The following is a 12,547-nucleotide window of genomic DNA, read 5'->3' on the forward strand; positions in this document are numbered from 1 at the left end:
TTGATTCCCAAGGACAGGTGAGATTTGTGAGGGTAAGACTTAGCCAAAATCCTACAGCTCATAACTAGTATAGCCCCAATCTAAACCCAGGTCGAGTTGACTCCAAAGCCTTTGTCCTTTCCCTGGACCACACCACCTCGCTGGTCAGCTCTAACCCCAACTGTACGCTTGCCTCCAACAACCTCAACTACCAATCACCAGTGCCAATTCCAGCAGAGATTCACATGTTAATTGCAGCTAGGTTATTCCTAAGTGGGTGTTACCGAACAGGCGGCCTTAAATTTAATTATGTCCCACATATCAGTGGTGCTGTAAAGGGAAAGAAAAAATAATACCACTATGTGAGAACCCTCTCAAAGCTGCCGTTCTGTCAGTGGAAAAGCCAGCTGGCAAACGGGAATGAGCAACTGCCTTTAGCAACTGATAAAAAAAAAAAAGAGAGAGGGAAAAGAAAATAAAAATCTAATCATCAGTTATAAAAATTAAACCATTACTGATAAAATATCTTCTACTAGAAACTCCATCAGAATGGAAGGTGGGAGCAGGGGTTCCTTCAGCAGGAGTGGGTACCAGGCTAGAGATGTTCTGTAAACAAGGCAGATGAGCAAACGGCAGGCACGTGTCCAGCATGCTGTGAGCCTAGGAGGTGTGAGAGCCATGGTCTCTAAGACCCCATCTGTCTTTCTGATTCTCTGTGTGAGGGGATAGGAACACACATGGATGTCACCACACCAGAAACGTGGATTTAGACCTGGTCTCTGGGATGAAAGAGTAGGAATGTGTTTTGGATTGCTAACCTAACTCTGCTATTTCCTATTTATGAGATCTTGGCAATTAGCATTAGATCTCTGAGCCTCAATTTCTGAATTACGCTTCTATGTGTTTCTCTGGAGTACCCTCTTCTTTTCTTTAGCAGGATGTGTGTTTACCACTTAACAATATTTATCTTTACGTGTGTGTGTGTGTGTGTGTGTGTATTTGATGATTGTATTTAAACTTGAGAATCAATCTCAAACTGCCTCAAACATGTCTATGAACACCATGAAGGCAGAAAGCACGTTATTTTACATACCAGTGACATTGCATACCTGCTCAGGACTGGCACACAAAAGGCAGTTAGTAAACACGGGTTGAATAATGAACAAATGAACAGATGCAGCATCTAGGTCTGTCTGCAACCTGTGTCTACCACTCTGGACTTGCTCCTGCTGTCTGTCCCCCTTAAAGCATGAGGCAAGGTGCTTCGAGGCATAATGGAAAATGTTCGTGGTTCCTGGACGATATAAAGAGACTGAACCAAGCCATTTTCCTTCCTCCTCAATTACATAGGCAGCTTCTCCTTTTTCTCAGCTTCACTTTTCCTAGCTTACTAGCTCATGAGAAACTTCAAGGCCAAGTACCATGTCTGCCTCCTAGCTGTGCCTGATGCCCAGACAAGGGTCTGGCACATGGTAAGGGAGGCTCGCAGTTGGTTTTTGCTGAACCAAACAGACTTGACGAAGCCTGTGGAAGACACTGATATGTGCCTACCCCATATTCATTTCCCTTCTCCCTGAGAGAACCCTAATTTTGTTGAGAGTACCAATGTGGCAACCTAAAAATATCCCCTTCCTCAGACTTCCTTATAGCTCTGAGTGTCTAAGTGACACAGCTCAGCCAAAGAATGTAAGCTGAATGTTTTAGGAAAAATTCTGCTTTCCTGCTTCCTTATCTTTTCTTATTTTTCCTGCCTGACATGCAGATATGAGTCCTGGGGCTCTAGCTACCATCTTAGGACCATGAGGTAGCAAGCATGAAAACAGCTGCCCATCTCCTAGACGAAAAGTGTGCAAAAGAACATCAAAACTCCAGTTAAATGCTACTCTGGTAGGGATTTTGGTTATCTGTATACAAAATGCATTGCTAAGTATTTCCCATAGAGAGACAAGCCTTTATTGCTTGGTACCTGCAGTGTCCTTGGGCTACTTTTTCTTCTTTCCTGCCTTTGTAGTTCCAGGTAAGGATTCAGAAGGTTCAGCAATCTAAGGTAACATCCCAAGGGCAGGAGAGCTGCTGGAGGCGGGGACAGTGGGGAGCCCTGCCCTTCAGTGAGCAGAGACAGCTACTGGCAGGGCTAGTCTCCGAGGCTGCAGATGTAGTGCTCTGATACTCCTAGCTCTCTTCCACTCAACAGATTTTTGGCCACAGTCTGTCTCCAATGTACTGACTTGAGCTCTCCCTCGGCCTACAATTTCATTCCACTTACACCAGATTGCTCCAAATAAATCACCATTTCAGGGAGAGGTGAATTCGCAGGGTGCTTTTCCAAAGAAGTATTTCCATTAGAAATTTCACAAAGTGCTGCCAATGTCATTTACAATAAGATTAATTTATTACCAAGAGAACTCAATTCTTCATTGCTGTATTTATACCTTACACTATAATTCAGAGGAAGGGGATATAGGAAGAGGTAGAGAAGGGGCTTATTAAAAACCAAAAATCACTCCTCAATCATTTTTCTTAGTTTCTTCATTGAAGAAGAACAGGTTTTTACAAAAATTACAGTATATACTGTCAGAGATTTTTCTCTCCAGATCTTTGCAAATGCACTCAGAGGTGAATATCCGATCAAAGTAAGGGAAATAAAGAAATAGCACTGTCCAGTAGTCTTTGGAAAATCATGAATGACCCAATTCTGGAGACCCTTGGAAGATAGGAACTCAGATGAAGTATCGAGGCATACCTAGACAAAAACAGGAATGGACTGTAGGGAAAGCAAATGAAAAACACCACTAGCATCATTGAACAAATCCTTTGTCCTTCCTGACTCCCTCTTTCCCTCCTTCCTTTTCTTTCTTCTGAAATCACTAAGTTAAATCCCCGTAACCTCCCTTGACCATATAAATTCATGAGCTCTTGTTCCAGGTCTCATAAGACGGACCTTCTAGCTCTAATTATTTTACTCCCTTGTTCAAAAGCCTGCCATAGTGCCTAATATTTAAAGAATAAACTTGATGCTTTGTGTGGGTGGCATTTAAGGCTCTTCTTGATAACTCATTTCTCCCCTTCAAGACATCCTGTGCTCTGATCAAACAGAACCGCTGGCTCCTTATAGCCAGCTCTTAATTTTCTGCCTACCGAACTTTCACTAATTCTGGTAGTACCTACTACCTGGAATGATTTCCTTAACACTGGCCCTCCCATCTTCCTTTTTTTAAATGTAAAAATGTTACCCATTCTTTAAGGTCCAGATTAAATGTCACTTCATCCAGAGAGCCCTCCCTGACCCATCCATCTGGACAAGTCCTCACCTTCCTTCGACCCTCATGGCACTTTGACCAGTGACTCCAGGAGTGGCCTTTCTTACTCTTTTCCTGAGTTTAGAGCTACTTACTATATGAATCTTTCATCTCCCTTAATCTGGACCATGAGCTACTTTTGCCAGAAACCATGTCATACCTTCTCTGTATCCTCAGCTTGGGAAAGAGCAAGGATGCAATACTTGTTGGATAATGAAAAGCAAAGAGGAGGGAAGGAAGGAGGAATAGAAGGAAGAAAGAAACTAAATCTGCTTCTAATCCCTGGACATAAAAAACATACTGATTTACAGTAACTGCCTGGACACGAACAAAATGACTTTTTTCTTCAATGAACACCAGGGAGACCAGAGCGAGTTTCTCATAAAAATTTCCAGTCTCTACATTTTCTAATAGCAATTCTAATTTCTTTTCTCTAGGTTGCTAAATCCACTGCAGGGCACCTCTGTTATGCTCCAGCCTGGCTCACATTGTCACAATGTCAGGCTGATCTGTCCTCTATGCTTCAGCATCAACCAAAATGAAAAGATAAGATGCTATCTGAAGAATGAAAACAGGGCAATATGAACTTGTTAGGTCTTGAGTTGCAAGCAATGCATACAAAGGCGTTTTTATTTTTAAAGTTTTAGATGTGACATTTTCCTCATGGTCTTCTTAATGACTTCTCAAGAAAACTTCCTGGGTTCATGTGATATGCTTATTAATAATTGAAGGCAAGTTAACAAGGGGAAAATTATATTCCTTATAACATAAATGAAAAAAATATTTAATAGTAACCGTGACAAATAGTGAGAAACTGTGGTATTGGGGGACAGTGTGGGATATGGAGACTAAGTTTCATGCTAGCTTTGACATTAACTTCGGGCTAGTCAACCAACCTTTCTGAGCCTTCATTTTTTCTTCTGTAAAGTTGAGATCAACATATCAATTGTCTAAACTTCTTGTGAGGATTAAATAACATAAAAGAGAGAGCTAAGCATGGTCCTCAACACACAATAGGTGTTCTCTAAATATTTGCTGAATGAATGAATGAATAGATGGAAAAGAGAAGTAAGTGATACCAAAAATGGGGGTTTGATCCTCGGAAGAAGGCAAATTGCTAAAGGAGGAGAATCAGACAGACAGATGGATTTGGAGTCAGACAAATGCAAATTCATGTTTCAACTTTTCTTTTAACATCCCTGAACCTTAATGTACTCATCTGCAATAGGGAGGTGATAAGAAAAATCAGAATAATATCTCATGGAATTACTGCAAGCCATAAAGGATGTATGTGAAAGCCCTTTGCAAACTGCAATGAGTGAATTATAGTTCAGCCAGTGATACACATTCTCCTCCTTCATTCAACATCTGGAACAGCAAGGCAACCCACCCCAGCCCAGCCAGGACCAGAGTCAGTATGCTCAATTTCTGGTTCTCCATCTGCAGAGAAAGCCTGTTGTTTCTGAAAAAACCTTCCATGTTTTATTCTAAGACTTGCTTGGTTTCAGTGCGCGCTCTCTCTCTCTCTCTCTCTCTCTCTCTCTCTCTCTCTCTCTCTCTCTCCCCCTCTCCCTCTCTCACTGTGTGTGTGTGTGTGTGTGTGTAAATTCATCTAGTTCACTGGGAGCTCTGTCAGTATCAGGTCTCTGTGTGTATGTATTTGTGTATACAGTTTGCAAAGTGCTTTTAGATTTTTTTTTTTTAAGGCAAAAGATAAACTCATTTCATTTAAAATCATCAGCTGGATTGCATTAAATGGAGGGAAAAGCAAAAACATACACAGTATAGCCATTTCTTAAATTAAACACAATTATTTCTCCTGTTACTTAATTACAAACAGACACAAATACTCTGGATTCTGACATCTCAGATCTTCTTAAATTCTAGATCTGGATTTCAACATGTAATGAAGGAAGGGTCAGATTCCAATTTGTGTGTTAAGCAAACCCAAGAGTTACAATTTTATATTGGGACCATAATGACTTCACTAAAACAAGACCTAAACTTTTAATTAACCTGCCAAGACAAATTACAACTCAGAGCTCACAGGTAATGATCACAGACAGCTAAGACTCAATGCCAGGGACTCTTGGGGAAAGAGGGATTAATAGTAACATCAGAATCAGTCTGTTTTTGTATTAGAGAAAAAAACAGTATTCATTAAACCATCACTGTAGCTTGAAGGGAGACAGACAGGTTAGAAAGGTAGCAAGAGAAAGGCAGGAGGAGAAAGAGGATGGGAGAGAATATTAAAACAGCTTCCATTTATTGAGTGCTTATGGTAGCCCAGAGCCTGTGCTAAGCACTTTCTATTTCTCTGTTTCGATTGCAAAGTACTATTGTTCCATTTTCCGGACAAGAAAAATGAGGCTCAGAGAGGTGGCATGACTGTCTCTGGTCACAGAGCTAACATGGGACACTGGCAAAGGAAGGAATGGAAAGTAATTCTCAGAAGGCATCTATCTTCAAAGCTTCCTTGACCGATTCCTGGAGTTAGGATCCCCTGGGCTTTACTACAGGCTTACTGAGTCGTAACTTCTGGAGAAAAGGCCCAGGAATGTGCATTTTCCCCTAATTTCCCAGGTGATTCTTTTATTCAACACTGTTTGAGAACGATCCATAATGTACGATATCTAACCCCTTGCCACTCAAAATGTGGCCCACAGCGCATCGGTATCACTGGGTGATGGCTGGAAATGCAGAATCTAAGGTGCCCCACCCAGACCTGCTAAAGCACAAGACCCTCAGGTGGTTCATTCAAGTCTGAGAAGCACAGTATGACCTGACCTATCTGCTCTAAAATACACTACAGGGTTAAGAGGAAGTGAAGACAGGTTTCCACATTTAGGTGAGAATGGCAGAACCAGAGGGAAAAGCAAGACCATCTCCCTAATTATGACAAGACAGGTTAGCAAGCTCTGACAAGCCAAGGGTTGGCAAAGATGCCTCACTGTGCCTATGGTTTATTCCTCTAAGATGTGTATCCTAATTAAAAGTAGCTTTCTTCTGGGGTTTGTATTAATATCCTTGCATATTTATGCTCAGTTATTAAAAATAAGGCATTCTGATTATAAAAGCACTTAGTTTTGGACAAGCACTACTCATGCTTCTTTGTAAACCATGCTTAAGAGAAATCAGGCCATCAGATCATGAAGCTGTAACTCAGGCACCACTGTGAGTTGATGATCATGTCCCTAACCTGTCGCCATCCTATCTGGAGAGAAAAAAGAAACAGGGCCTGTAGCCCCGATGAGGGCCAGACTGGGGCCTCTGATGACAGGGAACGGGCTATACTGTTAGTCTTAATGTCACCAGTGACTCTGAGCTGCAGCCTCAAATACCAGAATCCTGAGAAGCTAAAAGCTGGAAACCCCAAGTGATTTGTGCAAGGTCAAAACCCAAGTTTGTGCTGGAGACTCAAAATGGAGCCCAATCCCTGCCACAGTTCACAAGAAGAAGGTATCCAGGGAGGAAACCCAACAGCACCGCAGCTGCCTGACAACCGCTGCCGCCAATCCTGCGAGGGGAGCCTGTTCCCTCACTCACTGCGTGACACTGCACCACGCTGGGCTGGGTGCCGGGAAGCACAGACAAGATCCTGTCAAGGTCCCTGCCCTCTAGGCATTCCAGCGGCTCAGACAGACATCTCCAAAACAAGGACTGTATGAAGCGATAATTTCTACATCAGAGATGATTGCCTGATTGCCTCCACCGCCTTCATTTGCCAAGAGGGTGAAATATTGAGCCTGTATTTACAGCAGAAGCTTTTTAGCCACACCCTGTATTTAATGGGAAAATACTTTCTGTCTCAACACAAAGGGCAAAATTTCAAGTAAGAGGGAAATGGCCTAAAAATGAATCCTGCTGTTTAGAGTAAGAACCAGGGGCTGAGCATGGTGGCTCATGCCCATAACCCCAGCATTTTGGGAAGCCAAAGTGGGTGGATCACTTTAGCCCAGGAGTTTGAGACCAGTCTGGGCAATATGGTGAAACTTCATCTTTACAAAATATACAAAAATTAGCTGGGCATGGTGGTATGTGGTTGTGGTCCCACCATTTGGGAGGCCGAGGTGGGAGAATCACCTGAGCCCAGGAGTTCAAGGTTATAGCGAGCTGTGGTTGAGTCATTCCACTCCGGCAAAAAAAGTAAGAACCAGGGTCTTGTAAGAGTTTTGGAAACCTAGTACCAGATTCAGAGATTTTTGAGGGGTTTGTTTGAGACAGCATCTCACTCTGTCACCCAGACTGGAGTGCAGCAGAGTGATCATAGCTCACGGCAACCTGGACCCTCCCATCTCAGCCTCCTGAGCAGCTGGGAACACAGGCACACACCGTCACACCTGGAAAATTTTATGATTGTTATTTTTTGTATAAATGAGGATCTTGCTATGTTGCCCAGGCAGGTCTCAAACTCCTGGCCTCAAGCAATCCTCCTGCTTCTGCCTCCCAAAGCAGTGAGATTATAGGCATGTGCCACCACACCTAGACCAGGTTCAGAGATTTTTATCAAATTCCGCTCTTCTAAGTCAGAGAGACTCCTAGCCAAGGACTGAAACAGAGACTTTTCAAGTGAACTCCAGACCACATAGAACCATTCATTAAGCAGAAACCCCATTCCCAGGTGTTCTGTTTAATGGAGTTATATTCTTCCATACCTTTTATTTTCCTGGAGGGAATTTTATCTCCAGGCTATGTCATACTGCTTCTAATATAAACTCAGAAAAAAATATTTTTTGATCTGAACCGCCAAGACCATCATGTCGTACAGCACACTAGCGCAGCCTAAGGAGCAGACGCATTCTATGCAATGTATCGGTAAAGAAGAGAAAACCTTTAAATAGGGTGCCAGGCTTCCCAGACACCCACAGGCTTCTGTGCTGGCCCAGGGGCTCAGGGGGAACTGAGAGCTGAGGCCCTCTTCCACTGCAAGGGACAGTGAAACTGTTAAGCACTCATGTAGCGCATCAGGACCCACTCTTTGTTAGAGATTAGGACACCTCTATTCTCAACAACACCCCAGTCTGACTGATGGCATGGTTCACCCAGCCTTTCGCACTGCTGTTCTTACTCTCTCTTCAAGCCCGTATCTTCTTTTCTCATTGGCCAGGGGTTGTTGGCTCCAAAACAAAAAAAAGAACAAAAACCAAAACAAAATCCAAACCACAAATCAGTGAGGTGAACCAAGTGAGACTCTGAAGACAAACATGTGGGAGACAAGTGCTGAGAAGAGAGATGTTGCCTCTGTGTGGCTTGTCCAGGATTCCCGTCTCACAATTCCACCCCCATCCTGAAATGCACCACACACCAACCAGACAGTGGGAGAGAAGCAGTGGGCGACAGCCCTGGGCTCAGGTGCCAGCTCAGAATGGCAGGCAATGCCGTGGGCAGCAGGCCCAGTCAGGAGGGTCTCGTGCCCAGCTCCAGGGACATCTACAGCTCTGAAATGCCTTTGTCAGTGTCAGTCCCAGAATCTCCAAGTGGCCTCCCACCCAAAGAGACAATATCCCACAGCCCCCAGAGGGTGTGGCTCCCTTACCAATGGCAGTGGTGAGAAAGGAAACCACTTCTGACTCCTTTCCATCATTGTAAAAAGCCAGGTGCCAGATTCCTGAATCCAAATACTGGATGAAGCCTGTCTCGTGGCTGGAGGGGGGCACAGCTCCCCGAGACTGGCGCGGGGTCCCCTCCAAGCTCCTCGCCTCCTGAGTTAGGAGCCTCCTGCCATCTAGCAGCTCCACAAAGTCAAACTGCAAGACAAAGAAAGCACAGTTAGCACCAGCATCCTTCCTCGGGCTTCTCCTGGAGAGGACCTCGGGAAACACAGACAGAAGCACAAAGGGCGCACAGAGGCTAAGGCTGCAGGAAGGCTGACTAACCAACTCAACTCTTCTCCAGAGCCCATTTTTTCACGCCGATATTCTCCTGGTTCTCCTGTGAGTCAGGCATAATTAGAGGATTATTTTTTAGTCTCATTTTGTTTTAGTTCTTTTTGTACTGCTGGTGAGTCTTCCCCTGGCTGAGTCTGTACCAGGACAACCATGCTTCTTTTCAATGTCGGGTGTGTGGTTAGAAACCCAGCCACTCTACAATTGGTTCAACTCTGTGCAAGTTATGACGAGAATCTTGGGGATGGTGGAGGGGAGCAGAGGTGGGTGGCTAGGACTGGGATTGGAGCATTGGGAATGACTGGAATGTCAGTCATGTGCAAATGAAAATTTGATTTATGTCTACTTTCCCTTGGTCAATGGTTCTTTCTGAATGCTCTAATTTCAGGGAGCAAATTTAGGGGAACTAGATTAGCTCAAAACTCCATCAATAATTACATGCTGTGTTAAATATAATTGCCAATTGATCAGAGACTGCTCGTGTGAGACTCCAGAAAAGTCAGTTACAACGTGTTTACAACAAGTAGGTGGTTAAGTCCTACCGGCCTACTTATAAGCAAACTGAGTAGTTACCTACCAAGCGAGCTAGCTTTAAAAGACAACCAAGATATTTATTCCATTTCATGCAAAACTGTCTGGAGATCCAGGCCAGGACTAGCATACCAGTATGAAGTCAACAGGAGCTCAAGGCTCTTCTCCTGTGATTCCTTCCTTAGCAAACATATCTTTTAACTAAAAATCTTAAATAACTACTACGGCTAGGAAGACTGCATTTGACCTGGGAATGCCCGATGAATGCCTATGATTTACGTTATTCCAATTCCAGAGCTGGCAGGACCTTGCACAAGTCTCTGTTCTTTATTAATCATGACTGGTAACATGTCAGTCATCCTGGACAAGTTTTTTCAGTGTTTCTGGTGTGCATGTGTCTGAGTCAATGCGTAACCCTGAAGGAGAGAAGGAATGAGAGAGACTAGGGAAGAAACATTTATTCTGAGCCAGGTCCTGCACGAGCTGCCTTATAAATGTTATTCTTTATTCTTCACAACAGCCCTGCCAAGTGGGTATTGTTATCACCATCTTACAGATTAGGAAACTTGCTCTGAGAGGCTAAGTAACGAAACCGAGGTTATAATGCTGATAACAAGAGGATTCAAACTGAGGTCTGTCTGATTCTAAAATGCATGCTTTTTTCTCTAAATCACATTTCCTAGATAATTTAACTTAGGAAACTGGGTAATAGCAGAAAGGCTGTTAAGAGATTTCCCAGAATTCCTTCCTCTTAAAAAGCCCCAGTGATATAAACTTATTCATCTGAAAAGGAGAGTCTGAGAGGGGGTACATGGATAAATGGGCTATAAAATATATAAACATCCCTTCAGGCTTAGGCTCTGGGCTGGACTTCTTTCTTTACTTTGGGTTAAGACTAGAAGTAGGAGCCCATGCAGATCAACAGGGTATGTGGGGTTCTGGTTACCTGTGTATGTGAAGGAGGAAGGCCTTTTCTGCCATAAATGCCAACCAGGGCTGCCTTTCCCAGAGACACATTGAATTTCAGGTGCACGGGATGGTCTATGAACACTTGAGATCTCCAGAAAGTGCCAGGAGGAATCTTCTGGGAAGCTCGTCTCCCCACATCAATTTCTCCAGAATCTATGAAACTGTCGTCTGGAAAGAAACTACTGGGTTTTCCTACCAAGACACAAGGAAGGGAAGACGAAGACATCTCAGTTACTCACATGGGAAATGAGGAACCAGGACATCTGAACACCCAGGACTCTCCTAAGCCTCACATCCTTCTCTATAATGTTCTGCTGTCAGCTTCCTCCCCACCCCGGCCCTCCCCACATGGAGGAGTAAAAAGGTCCAGAACTCTTTTTTTCCCCCAGTGATGTTCAAATTATTCTGCTAAAAATATGCATTCTTCCAAAGCAGTATGGGTCCTCCCCAAGGGCCATCTGTTTACTGCATAATTCCACAGCTTGTTAAGGTATATTTTGATCCTAAAAATAATCATTTGTGGTCACATGAGAATAACTCTGTGATTTGGTATGTTAAGGGGCGCATGGGTAAAACAGAAAGGATAGAGGGAACAAAGTGTTGTTATCAATTTTCCAGCTCAGAATGATCCCCCTAGCAGTGGGAAGCATGACTTGGTGGAGTAAGGTATTTAAAAAGCTCACTAATTTTGTGTATACACTGGAAGCCAAATTCAGAGGCTAAGATATGTGGATGGGAGGTTGTGCTTAGGGCAGGGTCCTGGGCTGGGGAAAATGAGAAAAAGGTACTTCTGAAAAGAGGAAATATTTCTGTAAAATGTTCCTTTGTCTTTGGATGAGGGTAAATATCATTTTGGTGCTAAAATAGGTCAAGCTGAGGGAATTCCTCAGGTTCACACACCAAGTCTATGCCATACTTGGAAATCCAACCTAGGCTCCCAACCCTGTGCCCAGCATCCATGCAGGGCATCATGAGTAAAGTCTCTTGGCCATTTCTGTCCCCATCAGGAGAATAACAGGTCTCCAGGGGCACTACAAGTGCAAGGAAGGAAGGCAGCTTATCAGATTCCCTCTATTTATAATTAAACACACTCATATGTGAAAAATACAAACCCTAACTTCCTGCCAGACATCAGCCTCTTGGAGAGTTGAGAGGGAACAGGAGAGACTTTAGGGATGTTAGGAAGACCACCCTTAGCACACTGAAAGACCAGCATCAAGTCAACAGGCTGTATTTTATTTGTTGTTACGATGGACTTCCTGGGTATCCTGGTTCCAAAGGTTTTTTGTGATGTGAGAGATGTTGGAAAAGACGCTTCAGAGAACAAGAATTCATTTGTAAAGAAAACACATTTTGGAACTTTTTGTAAACAGCATTTGGGGAATAGGAAATTAAAATGTCTTTCTTTCCCGCTAGCTTCGTAAGACTCCTTACAAAGCACATTTGATGCTGAAATGAAGCCTGGCAGGGCATTGTTGTAGTCATAAAATATTTTACTGGTTTAAATAATAAAATTCAATTTAAATGTTAAACTTCTCCATATGCTATCATTCCCTTTTAAACTCCTAGGCAGAAACATCAGGTTTTTAGCTTCAAACTGTTCAATGTTATTTTAATTAAAAATATGCCAACAAAAAAGTTAAAATGCACACTACCAATGAAAGTACCACTAGTATTTTGTCATTAGCATGGGAAAGAGTTTGCTTTCAATTCCTTTATGGAAGGAATGTGCCCCAGTCTTTTACCTTGAAAAATATAGATACACAAACCACCACGCTGTGATTCACAAAGTTCAAAGACAGAACCCAAATTCACAATGCATTGAGATGGAAGAGAATTATTTACATTCTTTCTTATCTGATTTTTGGGTTCCCAATACCACAG

General features: G+C 43.1%; 1 protein-coding gene across 1 annotated transcript in view; it reads right to left on the bottom strand.

The window, feature by feature from the left end:
• The window catches only part of TENM4 (teneurin transmembrane protein 4), a 1,737,111-nt gene that overhangs the window by 189,577 nt on the left and 1,534,987 nt on the right, over positions 1-12,547 (bottom strand). Inside the window, 2 exon segments of the mRNA XM_064365345.1 lie at positions 8,815-9,025; positions 10,641-10,855. Coding sequence (XP_064221415.1) covers positions 8,815-9,025; positions 10,641-10,855 — 426 coding nt within the window.

This window comes from Aotus nancymaae, unplaced genomic scaffold (genome assembly GCF_030222135.1).
Source record: "Aotus nancymaae isolate 86718 unplaced genomic scaffold, 86718_ANA_hifiasm-v0.15.2.pri h1tg000059l, whole genome shotgun sequence".
Classification (NCBI taxonomy): domain Eukaryota; kingdom Metazoa; phylum Chordata; class Mammalia; order Primates; family Aotidae; genus Aotus; species Aotus nancymaae.